A 23,134-nucleotide genomic window follows, 5' to 3' on the forward strand; every position below is an offset into this window, starting at 1 on the left:
GCAATTCAGAGGCAATATGGGTTATTTGTGCTCATGTGTAATGCAAGAGGAAAACATGCCCCAGAAAGCTCTTTCTTCCTCATTATCATCCCTACTTTTGTTCCTCCATTGTCTGTCTCTTTTATCCTCAGAGACTCATTGCCTCCAATGCCCTATAGCCACTTTTGTCCATTAGCAAAGCCCTACTCTGCCTCCAGTTTCATACAGGTAACCTGAGGATCTGGGTCAGCACCTGACTTGACTCATTTACAAGAAAGACTGTTTCTATACTGGTGGGGGTTCAGGATGTCAAAATACAACTTTGTCAGGGAAGAAATGTCTGGAGGCACAGAAAAGGGAAGAAGCAGCCTCCACTTGCCACAGCTTTACCTGCAGCCCTGGGAAGCTGTCTTATCCTTCACTGCTCTCCTCAGGAGAGCTCAGCACACTTTCTGGCTGCAGTGAGCCATGACTTTCCTGCTAGCATCAGATCTGCAACTAAAGATGAAACTGGTGATCGGTTTAGAAAAGTACTCTTTCTAAAATCACTTCCAGCTCCTCCTGCCCTAAGAAGGAAACGGGTCAGGCATTTGCCTTTGGATTATTTTGAATGCATGTTCACAGAACCATCATTTCATTAGAGTCCTCCAGCATCTACACTGTAATAGCAACGTGACCAGTCAATAACAGCTGTCGGAATACTATGTCCAGCTTTCCTACAAATAAAAGTATGAGACTCAGAAGCTCAAACGCCACCAGTCACTAACAAGTTGATTAAAAAAAAAAGAAAAATCCAATGATTTTTATTTTTTTTTCTCCGAACACAGGGTAACATATGGAGTATATTTTATTAGCACTGCTTCCTCGAACTACTAAATATTGAATTCACAGGCTGTGAAATGATCTCTTTAAATGAACTAAGCATGGCAAACATGTATTTAGAAGAAGATGCAAAATGAGGTTATCATGGGTTTTTAGAATTACTGTAGGGGAATGTGATTTGAATAGCAAATACACAGAGTGTAACCTCTTGATCATCATACAGCTGAGTAACAGCCTTGGAAGTCTAATCCATTGCAACAAAATCACTTTGTAAGAAATGCCACTGGTGCAATTATCTTTGAGTATCTTTGCTGATTTCAAGATAAGCCATTCAGTTTAGACATTGATTTTTTTCTCTACCTACATGTCCAGCTCACAAGCCTCATCTTTTCTGAGCAGCACACATCTCCCACATGATGAACACTTGGTGGTGCAGCCTCAAAGGATCTGCTTCAGATCTCATTCATGCCGGTTTTGCACCAGAATGCCATTAATTAAGACATTCAATATTTAGGAAAAACACCTAAAAAGATTAATATTTTAAAGTTCATCCTTATTCAGAGTAAGTGTCCTGCAAAATAAAGAATAAACCATGACCTTTAGTACAAAGAGACAAAAATCTGCCCTCCTGCACCTAAAGGCGTACCAGGAAATGAATGAAGTGATTTTCAAGCTTTCTCCCCTTGACCTAACCCATCAGCACAGTCTGGATGTTGATGACAAAACACCAAGGGGATGGACTAGTTTATTTCTAGATTACTTAAACACCTCCCTCCTGGGAGGCACGTAATGCTTTCCTCTCCCTGAAACACATACAGGATTATGGTTATTTTTCTTCTGTTGTTTCCTCATAGATGGGCTTTTTAAACTCAGCTTGTAGGGTTACAGCCCAAGTTCTCTCTAACATACACAAAACAGAATCCGCCCTTTATTTCTCAGTCCCTTAGATGACTGCAAAGCCACTAAGCAAAATCTAAGGTTGAATTTTTTAATTGGATTTTTTTTCTGATTACCAAGTTACTCTTGCATTGAATTGCATAGTACATCCAGAAGATCCTTTAATCTCCAGGAAGCTTAATTATCATCCTCTTTGTAAAACTTTCACACCTGCACTCTGAATTTAAGTACTTCAGCTACCTGCTCAATTCTTTTTTTTAATAGCTGTACAAATCAGGTTACGTCATTATTCTGCTTAGACTGCTGTTGACCAGCATACTAAGTAACAGAAAAGCCAACTTAATGAAGGACCTCTTAGCTTCCACCTGACCAGAGGCATGACCCTGTAGCAGAGATGGTAATTCTTTCAAACATTTCATGGCACACCTGGATAGTCCTCATGCAGTGTGGAATGATTTGATCAATCTTTTTCTCATCACTAACTAAATATATAGTGAAAAGCTTTTTTAGCAACAAACCAGAAAGAAAAACACAAATGAGGTTTATCAGCTCCTTTCCTCCTCTTGCAGCAGGGGTGATGGAGAACACAGCTTGTTTTCCTATTGCTTGTTTTAAAATGCTTACTAAAAGAAGCAGAGGCTGCTTCCTTTTGAGTGTCTGTACTCTTGAATTAACATCTAGAGATTCAGACCACATGCTTTGTGGGGAAATAGCACGACAGATTAGGAAGACTCTACTTTAATGAACGCCTGTTATGAAATGGTATAGGATTCATCTTCCTGACATGTCTTTGAAGACAAATTTGTCCATTGCCAGTATTCCAGCAAGCAAATGCAGAATTTGCTTTTCATACAAGAAGTGGAACTTGGAAGAGAATGCTCCTAACGCCTTTTCCTAGCTATTTATGACAATTAAATTGTATTTTCTGTTTTCAGTTACAGAGACATCTCATCTCACCTTTCAAGTTTTTTCTTCTGTATGGAGCAATGTTTATTAAGCTGCTTTTAATGAGTCCATGGTTTCAAAAGCACTAGAGAGAAATGTTAATTGGTGCTGTTAGAGTCATTTGTACTAGTACAGCTCTCCTAAACTCCATTTATTCCTCTTTAGGGATGATCAAGAAGTTTGTAAGGAAAGAAATATCTGTAAGATTTATGAAATACTTATAAAACACGATGAGTCTCCCTTTATTTCTTTAATCCTCTAGTAGGAATGGCTATCAATAGATTAAAGCATGTTAAGCAAGCAGAAACTGATGCCCGAGTGGTTTGCTTATAGCAAAGATGAGATTCAGGAAAGTCAGTACGTATTGTGTTTGGTAGCAGCATGAGATGAAGAGTTTAAGGGGATAACCCACTTACTATTGTGAAAAAGCAATCTTTTAAGTCAGAAAACACAACAGCGCTGACACTAGAGAGCACAAATAGTGCATCTGATAAACAAGGAACGTACACAGTAAGATGAGAGATTAACATGCCATAGCATGAAGATCTAAATATGTGCTTAGTTTGCACAACACAAACATGAACTGTGTGTTGACCTCCAAGAGAGACAAAAAAAAACTCAATATGGTTTTCCTCGTCATATGTCAGTGGATAGTTCCGGAGGTGTTGGAGGGCGGGATGTCTATGTCATCTTCCAACTTAAGGAAGAGACAAGAAATTTAGAATGACCTTGGGCCACTGAGATTTTTTCCTTGAGATCCTCATACCCAGCTGGACAAAGACTGAGCAGACAATCTGAGCCCTGATGTTTCCCAACTGGCACTCAAATTTTTACCCTCAATCATTGTCTTCTGGCATAATATATGTACATTTTTGTGCAGCAGTATTTGAAGTATAATAGTACTTCAGCTACATCTATTACGACCTTTGCTTTGCACACAAATTTTCACTCAATCTGTCTCTAGAGCAACACGAGACAGGAACCGTTCTTTAAAGGTTTAACTAATTTATATTTAGAATTTCAAAGGATGTAGGTTCATCTCTCTGTGGCAGTCAGGAGACCTGCAGGCGCAGTGAAGTGCTAGAGTACAGCAACTAAGTGTTCTGTCAAAGACTTGTAAGAGACAAAGGAAATGTTAATTTAAGGTTTATAAAAAATAGAAAGAAAAGGTGGTGTGGAAGACTACAGGCTTCCTTTCTTTCCTCTAGCTTTCAAGGTCTTGCAACATTTACAACGTTTATGAGGATCATGAGTCTGCCCTTGGAGTCTCTGGAGCTCCCTTTCTCTGGTCTTGTAAAACTCAATAACACTTAAAGGTCTCCACAGCTCTGGTTATGCTTGAGTTATATTGCTTTATGAAATGTAAGGGACAGCCCTTACAGTCTGTTTTTCTTCTACCTTTCTCATCACTCAAAGTCTACATTGGATCACAGACTACATCATCTGACGCAAGCTTCCTTCCCCTACTACTCTACTTATCAGGCATCGAATTTTTGTCAGAATTATTGAATGCTGAGGCAGATTTCTGTAAATACAGTCTCATACAATTACTATTTTTACAATTACAATATTTTGTATTGTAATTTTTGTATTTTGTATAAATATTACAATTTTTTATTTATTTATTTATTTTTTTTCTTTTCAAATGGCTGAAATTAAAGATGCAAAAAGCTGGAATGTCTTTGTCAAACTGCTGTCAGATTTACTACAGAATGACTGCATGAATAATTCCCATTCTGTAAAGTTGTATCAATGGTTAAGTGTAGAATTCAGAAAACCGAGGGTGCTGTTCTAGCTAAAAGTGAGTAGCTCTATGTCAGCGTGATGCTGGTAACTTAGGACTGAAATGTCAGCTGACCATCTTTGCACAGAACAATTACAGGGTGACTCATTTCAGTAAATCTATTCTGGCTCAGACAAGTACAAGAGTTGCTAAATAAACCAGATTAACATATGGAATTAGAATGAGCAATATGTTCCTTCATTCCTGAAGATTACAGGCACATGTGGCTTGTACAAAGAAACACCCAGTGAAAGGTGAGAAGATGAGACAGAAAGATTTCGTGTCTCTCAGATGCAAGTAGTTAAAAACAACAACAAGCCCTATTTTTGTGCCGAAGTTCTGGCAATAACTATTAGTGTTGATTAACTACAGGATCCTTAATTCAAAGATTAGCCAAGCAAGAACATTCAAGATTTAAAAAGCAGATTGCTAGAAGGCTCAACAGCAGCAACTGATGAACTAGAGCTATGCAAAAATGTTGTGGGACAGAATTCAAACTCAAAGCAGCCGCTACTTTTGAACCTCCCTGAAGGCTCCCTTTCAGGGTAAATATGGAAGATTAACCGAACAGATGTCCAAGCAACCTTGATTACAGAGACTATGGACAACCCAGCTGCATCATGGCAGCTTTTGGAAAACCTGAAGGTAAACTGCATTTTCTCCAGTTCCACATGAGTGTAGCGATAAACTTTTGTTTCTCATTTTACACAGGGACGATGTGAACCACTGCTTGCAGCTTATTATTACCATTGCAGTTGATATACATTAGTCACTTGCAGTCACTTTCTTATTGGGAAGACCCAGTTTCTTAGAGAAGTGTGATATAGAGCTTATCCATTCTATGATATAAGAGATTATGAAATTCATATGGAGGGGTAGATTAGAGCAATTCATCACACCCATCTCCTATGCACCCACGGAAGTATAGTATTATTAAAGCTTCACAGAATGAAAAAAATGCAAGTGGTCTCCTATAGTACCGAGAAGAAGTAACTATGCTGCTTATGATTGGAGGAGGTATTTTAGAAGACAGAAACACATATGGAAGACTACCACAACTGCAAATGTAGCTTCCAACTAGTTATAAAAGATTTCCTCAGAAATTCTGTTTTCCTCCTTTCTCCAGGGACCAAGTTTGACAAGTACACTTCGTAGGACCCAGTTGAGCAAGATACTTCAGGATATATATAAGCAAACACAAGTGTAGCCACAGAGAATTTGGTGGAACTAGCCTCATCTCCTACATTATATATGCACTTATATATCCTCCACAGAACCCCTTGATGCTTTTTTCCCCCTCAAATTTGTCTCAGTTCCAGAACCAATAAAGTATACAAGCTTCCAAAGCAACCACTTGAAGACTTCAAGAGAAGGAACAAAACTTAGAGAAATACAGCACCTTTGAAATGGCTTATGCTTACAGGAGTATAAATGTCAGCGACACACCACAGAATTGTAGCTGAAAAATAGCTCAGGATTATTTTCTTCATCTTCTGTAACCTTTCCAAATTAAGTTCCAATTTCATGCTATCAGAATATATTTTATGGCTCTTTCCAGTTCTGGTCACATGAAATGTCGTTTTATAGGATATAGCCATCTTCTAACAGAAGAGAAGATTTTAAAGCAAATGATGGTACAACCGCATCTCTGGGAGTAAGTTATTCTACTGAAAGTTTATACTGTGAGGATCCTGTAGAATGAACCACACTCCTACAGAACTTTTGAATTGTTGCTTTACTCTTAGCAGGCTAAATTATTAAATTTGTTTCTGTCAATGCTATTTGATTAGAATAGAATAGGATGAGTGATTTTCAGTCTCTGTGACATGGTCTACTCATAAAGTAACTGCAAAAAGCAAATAAAGTTTCCCAATGAAAACTGTCATGATATCACTGGAAAACTACACATGGTGTACACACTGGAAAAAGTAATAAAAGAGCTGGGAGGTTGATAAAATGTAACAAAATCATAACTTATTAGAGAGAGAGCCTAACAGATCCCTCCTTATTTTTTATTACGGACATTGCAGAACATTATCACATACATTTCCCAGCGTTTGGTTCCCTTCTCCTTTTTTCTTTCTGACTCCACAAGCCTCATGTTGTTCTACCTCCTTCAGTTTCCACAGGATAATGCATTACTCACCAGCAAGGTAGGAGGAAAAGAGAAATTTAGATTAGATGCCAGGGGCAAAATTTTCATTGAGAGGGTGATGAGGCATTGGCACAGCTGCCCAGAGAAGCTGTGGATGCCCCATCCGTGGAGGCACTCGAGGCCAGGCTGGATGGGGCCCTAGGCAGTCTGAGCTGGTGAGTGGCAACCCTGCCCATGGAAGGCGGCTGGAACCAGGTGATCTCTGACGTTCCTTCCAAACCAATTCATTTTATGATTCTGCGATTCTATGAAACGGCCTCAGATGAACAAAAAATCAAGATTTGTTGCTGAGAACAAAAGGGAGGCAGCAGAGTTCATTCATAGAGAGAATAACGTTAAGAGATGAATAGGAAGGTACTGCCTGCACAGTTGTAAGCCCACGGTTCTCAGCTAAGATCCTCCTGCATTGAGCTCTATTTGAATATCACAGAAAAGAAGGTTTCTGCCTTGCACAATGTACAATCTAAAGCACAACAGAGCTTTCCATCAAATGGTTTTCTCCCCATGCAAACCTGCAAAGATTTCTATAAGATCCTAACTGAAATTGAGGCTCTCTCTCTGAGCTATACAAGAGAATGAGGATGGGAGTTTTTTCTGTAATAAAGGCCTAACAGGGAAGTTTGGCTGTTTAAAGCTGGGGATTCGTTTCAGTGAAATCTCTATTTCAGAGAAGGGGAGTACAAAGAATCTGTTTGAAACTTCAGCGATAGATAACATTTGGTCACTTGCCATCTTCCAAACAAAAAGAAGAAACAACTAAAAACACCTGAATTCTAGTCTTCTTCAGGTTACAAGATCACTTGCATTTCATTTTCCACAGAGGCATTTTCCTGCCCACACACAGATCTATACTATGTTTCTGGACATGAATCTTGCCTGCTAGATGTCATGCAGAACTGTCACTCCATTCTGGGTAGTTAAGTAAACAAATATATATATTATAATAAAAGAAAAAAAAAAACAAACATGTCTTGGAAAGAACAAAGAGAGCTGTTCTAGAATAAACAAATATCTTATACCATTCTTCTAAGTACCAATGTTTCCCAAGGCTTTGAAGTTTGACAGTACTATTTCAGAAATTCCTATGAGGCCAATTTTCTACTAGACTTGAAATCTGACTGCGGAACGGAGGAGGAAAAGAAGAGAAAGATCTCCAACCAGAAAAGAAATGCTTTAGTCTGACCAATGAGTATTTCTATTTCTTCCTGCCAAGGATTTTCTGCCTTGCAAAAAAGGAAGGGGTATGATGCCTTCCACAGTCACGTGTAAATATCTAATTCCCAAAACTGTTGTGAATCCTTCACCTTCCAGAAATCCTTGAATATCACTGGTAAGTTCAACAGTAGTTTGTATGAACTGCAAGTTCATTAATCAAATCACAACTTGCTATCTCTACATTTCTTAACAACTCTTCCCCACTACGCAGCACTTCTGTGACTTTTTATAATGGCTTGGCCGCTAAATTGCAATGGCAAAAGGTAAAAGAATTCCTGTAAGGGCAAGTAAACCCTCTTCTGTGTGAAACAGAAATCCTTACACTTCATTAACCTTTATTATAAGTTAGTCACTGGAAAAGTTACTTTGCTAGAATCCATGCTACGGCTTCACTCTACAAACCACGTCAGAATGCTAAATTGCAGTAAAATACTGCTCACCTCTTTATGAACCCAAGATTAATGACACGATGTAGAAGGGAATATCAGTGCTGCTAGGAGCATAATAAGTCACAATCAATTCTAACATAGCTCATCAAGAACAGGCAGCAAAACAGCACAGATGGTTCCCACAACCGAAGTCCCACTCCTGAACGTACCCATTACTGAGACATCGTATTCCACCAGCAGAGTTGCCTCTTGTCCACATTGTTTGAGAATACTCATAGCTTCTGCATGTGTTGTTCCAAGCAGTCGGATCCCATCAACGCTCAACAATCTGTCACCAGGTTTGATTGTGCCCTCTCTGAAGGGAAATAAAATAATTATCTTTATTAATATAAGACAAATTGATTTGGAGATAATACCCATTTATGAAAAGCAATTCTCTCACACCCTCTCTTGACATTCATCCCCCTTAACATTTAGCATTTACTTTGACAGTGAGAACGTTCAGAGGGCACAGTGGAAAGGAAATTGCTTTAATTGGAAAGTCAGCGACTGGAAAACAGCTTAACACACAGCTAAATAATCAAGTCATGTTAAATAACAACCAAGTATAGCTCCTGCTTCAGCATATGCTTTGTTTCTGCTTGGTCCACACAACTCCTCTTTCATACACACACAGACACCTATTTTGATATTTTCAGATATTTTCCTTGAAACATATACAAGGTATTAAAAACACGTGAGAAAAGAAGCAGACTGCAAAATATGAATGCCCATTTTCTCTTTTTCTTCAAAATACCCCCTACTTGGATAGTTTCATGTTTCTTTTCCTCCTACCCAAAAGCAATTTGTCTATAAATGTTCACTGTCTCCTAGGCTTATCTCATAACATAACAGAAAGTGAAGTACTAACACTGCCAGCTTAAGAATGAGGGAGAAAAACAAGAAAGCAAGGGTAATAAAAGTGGGGAGGAAGGGGAAGGATAAAAGGCAAAAGCTCTCTTGAAACATTTACTTCTCAACTACTGTTTCCAGATGCAAAAATGTTAACATAAGCTACAGAATAGCAGGCTGCTCTAAAACAATGGCCAATTTCTTTAACGAATTAAGAGCAGAAATATGATTTTTTGAAAATATGAATCACACACAGACACAAAGTGAATATTCTTTCCTTACGTAGGTGATATTACATAAAAATACTTTATTTGGGCCAAACCACACATCTATACTCAGAAGTTTTCCAGGTGAAGTCACGCATGAACTTATATGCGGATATCAATAAAGACCTTAAAACAATAGCACAACAACCAAAGACATAAAAGTATTTTTCTGGAGTGCAAGAGAAAAAGGTTGTGGTGCTCACATATAAAAAGCATAATTAAGATCTTCAGCACTTGTTTGAAGGCTGCAAAGACCGTGCTCTGACCTATTGCAGAGATTTCTTCTAACAGTGTTAGGTTAATTTTTGCAAGTGTTTAATGAGTAGTCTTGGAACATGCAAGATGCTCTGTTAAATTAAGTTCACACCACACTGTGATGTGCTGAGCCACCGTGGTTTCCTATTACTGTTATTACTGCAATTAAATGCATAAATTTCAAAGCAACAGGTTTGAACACATCTATTTCACATCTTTCTATCCCAAATAATTCACTTTTCTCTATTTCTCTTTCACTTGCATTACAGGGAAAGATGAATTGTACCTGTCAGCAGGCCCCCCGGGTCTAACACATGTTATTACAACAGGACGAGATTTATTTCTGTCATCATGTGCTCCACCTAGGAAAAGGAAAGTGAGAGAAAGCACACCTTCACTTTATGCATTTTATGAAAGCTCATTCCCAAGTGATAAGGTTTGCAGTTTGCACACTTACATGTGGGCTAAAAAGAGCAAAAAGTGACGAAGAAATTAATATGAACCTTCCATGATTTTTATTGGGAAAAAAAAAATCAACTTATTGTACAGTACAGATGATTCTTTATACAACGTTTCTGCAGAGTGTCTCTTCCTAAGAGTATATTACTTTCTTAGAAACTTTACTCTCCAAATTTGATCTCATTGTAAAGAATTACTCCTCTGTAATGTTTGTTGTGCTGAGAAAAAAAATACCTGTACTTCATGTATGTGTATTGAACAACTTCCTGCTGATTTTGGTGGCACCAGAATCTGGTGTGAAATGAAGTTGTTCTTGTTCTTGTGGCGTAGAGGATTAATTACTGCTGTCCCATAAACAAAAATTAGAGCAGCTCGTAGAAGCAGTACATTAATGTGCAGAAGAAGTAATACATGAATCACAGAGATTTTTTAACAAACTATAAGTCACAAAACCTGAAATGATTTCTAAGCGCTATGGAATCTTATTGCTTCTTTTGCTGGTTTCGAAACTAGTGTTCACACTCAGTAACTCACCTCTTATTACAAAGCCAAAAGTGTTCCCCTCTTTATGTAAAGTAACTTCCACAGTTCTGAAGATGACACCTGTTCCTTGAACAGCTAAAAAAAAAAGGAAAAAAACCCACATCATTATTAATTATTATTATTATTCAGATAGATTTACACCTTTTCCAAACCAAGTGAGCTGTTTTATTTGTGGCCATACAGTTGGATTCTATTACAGAACAGTCAGACCAAAGATGTGTCATTAAAGCTCACACTTCATTTTGAGATAGTTTTGTGCCAGATGCTTTGCAGGTCAAAATTTTTAATGGGCTTAATAGAATCAAAGAATGGCTTGGGTTAGAAGGGACCTCAAAGACCATCTAGTACCAAACCGCACAACACACAAAGATAAAAAAAAAAGAAAGCAACTGTATAAAATGAGTGCTCTGTGAGGGGAAGAATTAGTAGATATTATGTCCTGCAATGCCCCAGTTTCCCAGGTCTCTGTAACAGTGCCACAAAGTGCACATTGACAGCCCATGTGTGGCCCCAAAGAGCAGCAGTACCCCCCTGGCTCTTCCTGCCTCTCCCTTGGGGTGCTTCCTGCTCTGGGACCCTTCTGCCCAAGTGCCTACCTTCATAAAACATGCAGGAATGTACTTTTTGGGGGGGGAGTCTTTCAACCCCCATTAAACTTGATTAACTATAGCCAGAAAATTGTAAAGTTACTGTAGGGAACCAGAAAAACAAGCCTGTGAAATCATATAAATCTTATTTCCTTGGGAAAACAAGCTAAAGAAGTCTCTCCAAAGCACTGCTTTGTCTTGCTGTAATTTCTGCTACAGCTCAAATGTCGGGATGGTGTTATCAACATTCACACAGTTCAATTTCAGCTAGAAACTCTTCACTGATAGAAAAAGAGAGAAGATGACAACTCTTGCTTTTATCTCTATCAACTGAAAGTAGCCCAGTGTACAGCACAAGCTGTACCTGCACTTGCTGTCTGCTTGTGCCCTATGCTGGGGACAGTCAAGCCATGTAGCTCAGCAGTGAGGAAGGGCACACAGCATCCTTCCACTTCAGCAGTGAAGCTACTCAGGCAGCTGTACTTCCACACCGCGCTCAGCCTGAGAAGTGAAAAAAGCCCTTAGCTGCTAGCAACAAGAGGTAGATGCAAGGCAGACAGCTCATGTTCCAGTTTGAAATGCTGAGGTAGCTTGTGCTGAAAATAGAAGCTGGATCATCCTGCAGTGAGCAGTGCCAGCCAGGGAAGGAAGCACTAGGGAGAGTGGGATTACTAGTGCTCAGCCAGCTGTAATCCATCATTATTAATGTACTGACATTTCCCCACTCAGAAATCAAAACAGCCCTCTTTCTGAGAGGGAGCTGAGATAAAAGCAGTAGAACTTCATTATGGGGCAGGGAAGGAGGTATCAGGTCTTCACCGTACCACCTACCAAAAAACTTGTGTTTACAAGAAGTCACTTTGTCTAGCTTGTTCATCAGATTTAACAGAAACAACTAAACTGCTGATAATCTCCAACATTATTAGCCACGCTGGTATGAAGGGATCAGAAGTTCCAAGGACTTGTCAAAAAGATTATGACTGCTACTCTAATTTACTGTTGCAAACTCCCATTTCTGTAAATGAGAGTGGCACATCAGCCAACAGCGGTGAAAACGAAGGAAGCCTATTTCAGTGAGTGCAAAACAAATTATTCTCATATGACAGCTACATCTCTAGCAAAATAGTTCTCCAGCAAAATAATTCAGTTGACTTCATCACCTCAAACACTGTTTTTGAACAGGAAGTTCCCTTACCACAGGCACACGCTAATGAACGAAGAACATTCCAAATGTTAAGGCGATTGACAGGAGGTCGTAAAAGCAACCAAATATGTAATTAGACTAACTCTCCAGTTGCTACAAAGCAGTGGGGAGTTCATTCTCTTCTGAGCACTGTCAAAAAGACCGATGGATTTTTTTGGCTTCTATTGCAATCAAAGTCTTTATTTAAGGATACAAGAGCTTCCTAGTTGGCTTTGCAGTTTTCTTCTGGCCAAGCACCAGATAACCTCATCTCCTCCCCTCCAGTGAGCAGCATGAAAGACACGCGCACTTTTAAAGGTTTCTGGCTCAGCCCCCTGTTGCCACCTGTCATTTACTCCTTCATTTTAGGCCCCAGGTTTCCAGCTTACCATTATTCAGGCTTCCATTTAATATCTGAGAGTCTCAATTCCTACTGACTTTCTCCCACTGTGCCAGAGACATAAACACAAAAAGAAAGGGCAAATACAAGAAGCAAGGAAGACACTCAATAGCGCACTTTCACTTTACTGTCAACTTATATTTGCATTCTGAAGACAATCCTGCTCAACAAGAAGTCTTCATTTCACTAATACAATTTATGCAGTAGCCTACTCCACTGGGTCTTGTGCCCCAGAAATGAGATGCTGCCTAATACTGATGTTAGAAGTGACTGGAAAACCCCCCAAATATGTTGTTTTTCTGAGAAAGCAGAAGTTGTTGCAAGTGGTAGATTTATGCTCCTAATGCTCAGAGCACCTCTGAGAGCATCCCCCTGTACTGCCAATGCTTTTTGTATCACTTCCACATTCTGTAATAACACAGAGGAAAAAAATACAAGAAAATCACTAGCAAAAGAAGACCACCACCACATCCACCTTAGTGCTGACAACACATCTGTTATTCTGCGTTGGTTTCAGTTTGCTCTGCTTTTACTTACAGACTGGAGGAAGCTCGTATTCCACTTCTAAAACAACCCTCTCGCCAACATTCTTCAGCAGACTGATGATCTCATCATGGCGAAACTTGGTCAGGTTGATGCCATTCACAGATTTGATGTAGTCACCTACATCCAGTTGGTCACTCCTAGGAAAAGGTACATATTCTTTAAAGACTGATCTGGTGGACTGAAGTAATTACCTTAAATTACTGTTTTGTAACGGCAAGAAACAGCTTTTTCTACTCATCTAGCCTAGAACAAGTTGATCTTTCAAACAGAAAGTGGCCTTTAAGAGCTTAAGCTAGTCTGGATTGTTAAATATTAAAAGAACATTGTTGCATTATTAATTTCTGATGTAAAAAAAAAACAACAGCTGTACAGTATAGGAATTAGATTGTTTGGCTGGTTTAAGCAAAGGATATGGGAAAACAACTCCCCATCTTTATCTCTCCATCTTTGGGATACTTCCAGAACTATTCTTCAGACAACAGTTGCCTTCATAGTCAACATCACAGCTACAGGAGACAGGTCACAGCCCAAAAGCATATGTTCTGCTCAGTTACTTGGAATGATTTAACTTGATCTTTATCTCTTGACCTGTTTTGCTCATGTATAACAGCATTTCATCTTCCTCTGCAGTATGCAAGGCAGCTATGACTTTAGACTTCTTTATAATCTTAAAACAAGCTGATGAACTACCACGTTTATTATATTACGGTAGAATTATGGTTAGGTTTTCAGTTTTACTTCTAGCCTCAAAATTAAAAAAAAAAAAAAAGAAGAAGTCAAATTTCTATAATTTAGAAGAAACTTAATTAGTCTCCTGATAACTTTTAAATACCTCACTGGTAATTCTAGCTTTTATGAAAATAGCCTTGAGGGAAGAGGGGGACCAGCTGTTGCCAGTTCTGAGTTTCTCTGGTCTGATGGCCTGCCACTACAGATGCATACAATCACATATTCGTTAGTGACCTTTCTGATGAAGTATGTATTCCTGAAGCATTCACATCTTATAATGTATTTTGTACCCTGAAATGTGGTTACCTAGCAGCGATTCCTCCTTGACGAAGGTTAGATACTCTTGGTTTCCCATCCTTGTCGATTCCACCTGATACTGTAAGCCCTAGAGTAGTGCCTTCTTTTTTCATTAATTCAACTATCGTCGAGCCCTTGAATTCCTCTGTTGAAAGAAAATTATTGGCACTATTACAATTAAATAATGACACAGATGTTGCTTTTCTAAAATGTCATCTACTTCCCAAGAAAATAATTGTGTATGTTCATAAGAAATAATGCATACGTCTGGAGATTCTTAGTGTTACAATTCACAATTTCTGTCTATGAGGTTTTGTATATAGATAAATCCAAGACACACAGTTTGTAAAAGGTTATTAAAACTGCACCAGTGTTCTAGTGTAGTATACACAGCCAGTGAATACAAAGCCCAGTAACACTTAAACTAAAAGTAGATGTTTCACATTTTAAAATATTTCTCATTTTCTGTTTCTTCTTATGAGCTTCTATGCTTTAAAAAGTATTTCAGCTTATAACTATGTAGAAGGGTAAAAGACACAGTAACAAGACTAGAAAACATCAGACTCAGTTTGAGGACACTTGCAGACATTGGTGAAAATCAGAAGAATTGAAGATATAAGAATCCAGATGGAGATTAAATGCATTAGTTTCATTGCTTATTCTTACAAAGACTAACACTGAGCTGTTAGCTGATCAAGTGTAAAGTACGTGAAGGTCTTCCATAGTCACATGCTATCTGGGACGCCCTCTCCCACAGTTTGCCTACTTGGCATTGTCTGAAAATGCCAAGTTACTCTCACAGAGCTCAACAAATGCAGGCCCTCTGCAATGACCACCTGGAGCACTCAAAAAGAAACGGCCTTATTTCAGGTGGCTGGATATGCCAATGTACGCATGCACAGCTGCATCCATATTGGAGCCATGAGACATTCATTCCTCATGCCTGGTGTTTCCAGGGAAGATGTATTAAAACCATCAGCTTCCCAGATGTTCTGGGAAAAAATATATTGAGTACTAAAGATCCTGAAAATGATGACATTCCAGAAGGATCATCCATTTTTCTGGTTCCTTTTCAGTGCAAATATGGAGCTTTTAGGTGGTCAGATATAAACAGCATCAAGTAAATGCTGCAAACTACAGTATATCAGCACTGCAATGAATGAGCAATCCTGCCATTGCAGCATGAGACAAAGAGCTACTCAAGAAACTAGCAAGTTCACTGCATTCATTGGTATGTATGTTCAAACATAAGCATTAGAAGCACAGAATAAGCACTATACAAATGGCAGCAAGGGTCTTTCATTATCTTTTCCATATGACTGAGAAGATAACCTCATATTGCACGTCCTCAAGATGAAGAACAGCTGCCCTGAATGACAGTTGCCAGGCCTGACCAATATAGAAGTAACAGCAGAGGGCAGGAGGATAAATTCAGAAGAGCTAAAGGCCTGGTATTCTGTCAACTTCAGTATTGCTTTAACTGCTGAATCTGTTGCAGACATGGCATCACCCTATGGAGTGTTCCTGCTCCATTTTAGGCAGCTGACAGGCTTTTCTTTCCATTCTGGTCAATGATGACCTCACTTCAGTTATTCACACTTCTACAACTGTACAGTACGACTTAAATGCTTGGGTAAAATTTTTCCTAAGCTTATAATGCTCCTATTAAGAAAAAAAATCTGCATTGTACTCAGTCAGCAGCAAGGATTGGTCTAACTTTGAAGTAACTATTCCAAAAGTGGAAGATTTATTATAAAAAGATAGATTACAAGAGACTATGAGACTGTTCAAGATGTGTCTCTGCCCATTTAGACTCAGAGAGTAACATAGCCACCTCATGCATATAACCTGGCTGGCATCAGAAGAGTTTCAAGCACCAACTGGAAGCAACTGAGCTTCCGCAGTAACATTTGTCCATATCTGGCCATGCTGACAGTTCAGAAAGAACAGATGTGATTATCTGCATATGAACATATAGACAAGTTGCATAGCAGTAAGAGACACTATAGAACAAAACACTATTTTCAGTTTTATAAAATACCTGCAAGTATTCACAGTGGTTACAGAAGTTGCTTATTGTATTCATTGCAACCAAATAGTGGAGCTGCCATTCCTGGCAGTGTTCAAGAGGTGTCTGGATAGGGAGCTAGGAGATATGGTTTAGTGGTTTTCTGTAGGTATGGTAAAGCAAGGACGGTTGGACTAGATGATCTTGTAGGTCCTTTCCAACCTTGTGATTCTATGATTCTATGTTTCTATGATTCTAAAATACTGTACAGTTTCACCCATGATGAAATTACAACCTCAGGTGCTGGGTTGGTGTGCTCTACTTGTTTATTCTGAGTTTACTTGATTGTGAGATCTCAATTCAGAGAATTCCCCTCCTCCCCTCCCTCCCAAACCATATCCTCCCTTTAATTTCTCAGTAGTACAATCTAATTCTCAGGACCAGCTAAGAGTTTTGTTCAACAAACACTTTACTAGAACATTTATAGAGAAAATTAACAATGCACTGAACGTGCCTAATTTTTTGCCATACCATAATACTACTGTGTTTTTCAATCTTTTAAATAGGTTCTGAGTTTGCAAACCAATGCTGGGAAATACTCTGCTGCCTGAAGCGACCTATGGAACAGATGATCCATGAAATGGTTTAAACCAGCTAATGATTACACAGCTCCCTCCAACTGCTGGCATGGAAATTAATGACCAGGCTAGCTCCTTCTCACCATCTATTTTGACAAATCTCTGTATACCTCTGCCAACAGAGAATGACCTCTACACACTCTTCCTAGATAGGCAGTAGAGATGTATTAGCACTGCAAAGGAAGGTGGTGAGGAATGCTCACTGCTAACTAACAGATTAGATCATCTAGGAGTATACAACAGTTTCATTAGGCTCACCCCCCTGAAAGATTTTGTCACTTTTTTTTCTTTTTAACATAATCATAACAGGAACAAATTAATCTGCCTCATTTATTTTTGTTTATGACAGACCGCTGTCCCACAAAAAGCTCTTAAACCTGATATCCCATTCTCCATCTTTCATCTCTGCTTTCTTAAATTGCACATGATTACTCTCTTTCTAATGCTATATATTGTATGTTTACTTATCTGCACTCCTACATTATTACTATAGACTAATCCCACAGGAATATTATCAAAATGCCCAATATCAGAACAAGACGGGGACTTTATCTCTACTACCTGCTCTCTAACAAGCAATGGCACCCGTATGCACTGATCTTTAAACATCACAAGGTCAGTCTTTATTCTCTAGGTAACAAGAAGCTGCGTTACTTTTTGTGGGTTAAAGCTATAATTTGTGTATCAGCTCACTCATAATTCATTACTTGCCAACCAGAAAGCTCCTAATTAGTCAGAAGGCTCTGGGGTCCGTTCTTTCCCACATGCACTCCCACAGCACTAACAACATTAGCATAGTCAGCATCAGAAGGAAAGGCAAAGAAGCTTCTTCCAGATTTCTTATAATTTATGAGGAAAATAGGAGTTCAGTTTACATGCCTTTTGTTTAATGGCAAACTAAATAGAAGACATGAGCTTAGGCAACAGTATCTTCCTCCCCAACAACCAGCTCATGAAGTATCAGATGGAGGAACACCATTTTTGCAACACATCTCTGTGATACCAACCATGTGAATTATTCTAAAATGAAATCGAGCTGACAGAAAACAGTTCCAAGCCTATAGAAAGAAAGCCCAAATCAATACTATTTTACACTTCAGTCTGAGAAACATGCTTGCAAGCTTCCTCCTCTCCTACCACTACCAATTGCAGTAGCACTCCACGCAGCACAGCTCCCAGCAGGCTCTGAGCACGGGATGAGACCCTGGGGCTGCCCCGGGACCACCAGTGCTTCATGTGTCCCTGTGGGTGACCCCGGGCACACACCTGTCCCCACAGCTTTGAGGTTGTCCACCTACCTGTGGCACGGGGCTGGGGAATCCCACCGCGTCCTGGAGATGGGCTCATTATGAGGAGTGCAAACGTGCACGCACACTTGTGCATGCATGCAGACGTAACATGGAAATGTGTTTCCACTCCAAAGAGCTTAGCATAGATCTCCAGTCCTATAAGGTGGAGCGTACACAGTGGCTGAACTCGGAAGAAAACATTATGCTCTTGGTTTTTTTGTCCTTTGTTCCTCATTTGAATGCCGCAATAGTGTGATTGTGTGTGCCCTGTTACGTCAGCTGGTGCAAGCTGCGACCCAGGAGACAACAGGGATCCTCAGTGTGGGACAAGAATACTTCAAAGATAAGCAAGTGTTCAAATACAAGAATGGGTAAATCTCCCTGTAAGAAGATGAGTAAATAGAATAGCTTGCATGTAAGGAAAATCCAAGAAATGTTATGTCAGATTGTTTCTTCTTCACGGAGGGCACATTCACAATGAAACTCCAAGAGTTTTAAATGCGATCAGACATTTTGTAATTTCCTGCATTTTGATGTATGTAAATCTCATGTTTTAATGAATAAAAAGCGTGGAAAATAAGTTGACTCCTGAGATTCCTGAATATGGAACACATTCACTTCTACAAAAAAAGAAGATTAAATACTAGGATTCAGAAAATAATTTCTCCCAGAACAACATTTGAAAGCCAAGAGAACACTTAATCAAAATTTTATCACCCATTTTATATATTCCTACGGTTTTATATCTTAATTTACATATTAAAGTAAAACCGAAGAACTTTTCCTTTTATTCCAGATAACAGATATATAACTGCCTAAAATCTATGCAATCAGGTCAAGCTCCTGCATCCTCCACCAACCCAATGAGTTTGCTCTGTGCAGCCAGGACAGATTACAAACAAAACCTAACCTAAAATGAAGGTAAAGCTTGCTGTTATTGACCATTTCCTACCAAAAGACATACCTAATCAATAAGTAATCCGTAAGTCTGTTGAAAATACAGTCAGTGCTGTCCTTGTGTGGATTTTCCCTATATGTCAGCAGAAATTCTGCAGAGGAAACATTTTACCTTACATTCCAGCAGGCATCTCACAGCTTAATAAGAAGCCACATAAGATAAAGTCAATTCTTACAAAACAGACAGCAGTTTGTTATCCTGGGGACATCACTTCTGCTCAGTGTTTCACGTCCTGTGGGTAGGTGTATTTCTCTCAGTATGACAAGAGGTATGTCAGCAGGTGATGAACACTCTGCTCCTTGGTGCCCTTTTCCTGACTGTCTGTCAATAACTGCTAAAACACCTCAATTTCCATTTAATAAATAAATAAAAGAATGAATGAATAAATAAATAAATAAATAAATAAATAAATAAATAAATAAATAAAAGCAGATAAAAACACGATGATGAAGAGTCTCTACCAACTCTCTTATATAAGAGTGGTAAAAAACTTGTCAGAAAACACAAAAAATGGCAAATTGTGGCATGGCACCACATAAATCCAGTTTTCATGTCAATACACTGTGAATGCAAAACCATTAACCTGAGTTATCTCAATATAAATGATGTCATCTGATTCTTCTAATAGCTGGAACTACTAGATTAAAAATGTTTAAAACTGCCATTTGAAGGAGATCATATTTTTAAGGCATCTTTTTGTCATTCTTTGCTCATGTGCTCCTTGTTCTCTGCATTTGTGCAGATGTCTGCAAAGGTGGAATGCAATGCAGTCCAGAACATCTGCTTAGAAAGAAACTGGAAACATAAAACATCAAAGTTTTATAATCCCCTATTATAGGTAAAGAATCAAATTACAAGCTTGAATTCTTGTAAGTATACAAAAGAACAATCAACGTATTTTAATTAAAATGGACTTAGAATGCAAGATATGCTTAAATCTTAAGTGTAAAAATAACAGAATTACAATCTATAATCCCTGAGTAAATCTTGGCAGAAAAATTCAATTAGAGGAAAAATGATTGGTAAATTTATTAAGCATTAGAACATCTGTCTCCAGGAAATACAAACACTTTCAAGCATTTCTCTAAGAAGACGCGGATTCAATGGAATCACAATATGCAACTCCTACAAGAAAGAGGAGCACAGAGCACCACCTTGTACCACAGTGTGATCTGCAAATTCACTCAACGATGCATCCTAGTTACAGCACATTTATCTTCTCAGTTAGCTGTGAATTTCTAACACTTTGGTTGACAGCATTCCTTGGGAGAGGGTGTATGAATGTGTATGTCAATCGCCACCTGCATTGCTTGAGCCTTTGCAGTGACCTACTTCCTTATCTTTGGTAAGGATCTGTTCCACCTTGAGGCCCACCATGCTGTCAAGGCAGAGCTTTCTGAAGCAAGAACAATGGAGGCTTCTGCACAAAAAATACAGTGATGAATGACTTAATGGTCTCAACCTTAACAACCTCTTCAATACACATTTCAGGGCTTTCCAAAGATCAAATCTTTCTGCTTTCACACAAGGTCAGCTTTTTTTTTTTTTTTTTTTTTTTTTGCTTGGGAAGGAAATGAGTAGAGTCACAGAATCATTAAGGTTGGAAGAGACCTCTAAGTCTGGCCGTCAATCCAATACCACCATGCCCACTACTCATGTCACTCAGTGCTGCATCTGTGTGTTTTTTAATTTCTTAATACCTCCAGAGACAGTGACCACACCACCTCCCTGGGATGCACGTCCCACTCTTTCTGAGAAGACACTTTTCCCTAATATCCAACCTGAACCTCCCCTGGTTCAACTTAAAGCCATTAACTCTTGTCCTATCACTGTTAATGAAGAGAAGAGGTCGATCCCCACCCCACCACAACCTCCTTTCAGACAGCTGTAAGAGAGCAATAAGGTCTCCACTGAGGTATCTCAAGACTAAACAGTCCCTGTTTTCCTTAGCTGCTGCAGACCCTTCACAGCTCTGTTCCCATTCTCTAGACACACTGCAGGGCCTCAGAATTCTTCTTGTAGTGAGGGGCCCAAAACTGAACACAGTACTCAAAGTGTGGCCTCACCAGAGCTGAGCACAGAGGGCGATCACCTCCCTAGGGCTGCTGACCACACTATCCTGAAACAAGTAGGAAGTACTTTTGAGCTGGATCTAAAATCCATAGTTACCTAAAACGTGTCTCCCAAAGCAGACAAAACACCTGGCTCTTCTTGAAAATTTTGCTTTCTGCTATAAGCAACCAAATCTTAAAGAAAAGAATGGCCCATGTTTTGAAGTGCTTCCCCGAACACATTTGTGCATCACTGCTGGGTGCAATTGATGAAGAAAGGACGGACTGCACGACAACATTACTTTTATCTACATTTCTGCCTGAGTTTGATGAGGGTCTCAATAATTCTCCTCTTTTCCTACTGGAAATGCTGCTGTATAGAATAGCACAGACACTGGTGTGACACTTTGATTTATTCACTTTCTTCCCATAATTCTGATGAATTCACTCCCAGCTTCCTATTTCTTATATTGAAAAATTAGCACTGGGAGAACTCATGCTAATCAGCGTTCATTTCTAGTGAGACAGCATTGCCCATAAAAGTAGTCTGACTTTCCCAGCTCCTCTGCTTTCTACTGTTACCAAAATGGATCACGCAGAATTGCTCAGAGGACCAATTGCATTTGTGTATCTTAAGGTAGGAAGGAGCCACTGAGAACAACTCACTCCTTGATCACCTGAGTGGCACAAACAGAGAAATAGAATATCATTGAATCACATGGTAAGATCCACAGCTACAGCGTATCTTTCAAGATATCCAACTCAACTTGAAAGATGGAAAATTTGCTATGCACACTGGTAATTTTTATTTGAATTTGAGTAGATAAGTCTCCAATCCCGAGATCTCATTATATTCTCACCATTCTCATTATATTCCCACCATTCAGAATATCCCTGAAGATACATAACCGTAAACTTGGATGAAATCACTCTTTAATCTTCTTCCCATTTTAGATTAAGAGCTGCCCACATTGCTTAGGTTTTTGACATTTAAGACATGTTTTCCAGCTTCTTTCAATGTTTCAAATCCTCTTGACCTCTGGCTAGTAGGTAAGTTTTAGCAAGTGTCATTACATCCCATTTTTCCATCCGAGTCACCATTTATTTTTACTTAAGGTAATCTGAGTTGCCTGTAATGGCCTACAGGTGATACATAATTTAACATCATATAGTTAATAAGTAATATCAGTTTTACTTTCCTTTTCTTTTTTTTTTTTATTTTTTTTTTATTTTTTTATTTTTTTACATGGAGCTGAGCTCACTTCTATCATAGAATCATAGAACCATAGAATTACTCAGGTTGGAAAAGACCTCAGAGATCATCAAGTCCAACTGCAGCCTAACCATAGTACCCTAACTCTAACAACCCTCTGCTAAATCATATCCCTGAGCACCACATCCAAACGGCTCTTAAACACACCCAGGGATGGTGACTCAACCACCTCCCTGGGGAGCCTATTCCAGTGTTTAACTACCCTTTCTGTAAAGAAGTGTTTCCTATCATCCAACCTAAGCTTACCTAGCTCAACTTGAGGCCATTTCCCCTCGTCCTGTCACCTGTCACCAGTGAGAAGAGACTTGCCCCGCTTTCACTGTAAGCACCTTTCAGATACCGGAAGAGAGGGATGAAGTCTCCTCTCAGCCTCCTTTTCCCCAGACTAAACAGCCCCAGCTTCCTTAGCCTCTCCTCATTGGGCTGATTTTCCAAACTTTTCACAAGCCTCATTATGGTCATGGTAAAATGGAAGCACAAGGATCAGAAATGAACATAGTAGCAGTGTCATTCCTTTTTTGGATAAATGGTTGCACAAGCACTCAGTGACAGATTCTGAATTTTCACGTGTATATA

The 23,134-nt window shown here is 39.1% G+C and overlaps 1 protein-coding gene across 11 annotated transcripts in view; it reads right to left on the reverse strand.

Moving 5' to 3' along the window:
* Window positions 1-23,134, reverse strand: part of GRIP1 (glutamate receptor interacting protein 1) — a 275,417-nt gene that overhangs the window by 53,404 nt on the left and 198,879 nt on the right. For all 11 annotated transcript variants that reach the window (XM_015856447.2, XM_015856413.2, XM_015856439.2 and 8 more), the window contains 5 exons: window positions 14,351-14,486; window positions 13,307-13,452; window positions 10,591-10,674; window positions 9,884-9,959; window positions 8,395-8,540 (listed from right to left, as the gene is read on the reverse strand). In XM_015856447.2, the coding sequence (XP_015711933.1) occupies window positions 8,395-8,540; window positions 9,884-9,959; window positions 10,591-10,674; window positions 13,307-13,452; window positions 14,351-14,486 (588 nt within the window). The remainder of the gene's footprint in view (window positions 1-8,394; window positions 8,541-9,883; window positions 9,960-10,590; window positions 10,675-13,306; window positions 13,453-14,350; window positions 14,487-23,134) is intronic.

Source organism: Coturnix japonica, chromosome 1 (assembly GCF_001577835.2).
Source record: "Coturnix japonica isolate 7356 chromosome 1, Coturnix japonica 2.1, whole genome shotgun sequence".
Classification (NCBI taxonomy): Eukaryota; Metazoa; Chordata; class Aves; order Galliformes; family Phasianidae; genus Coturnix; species Coturnix japonica.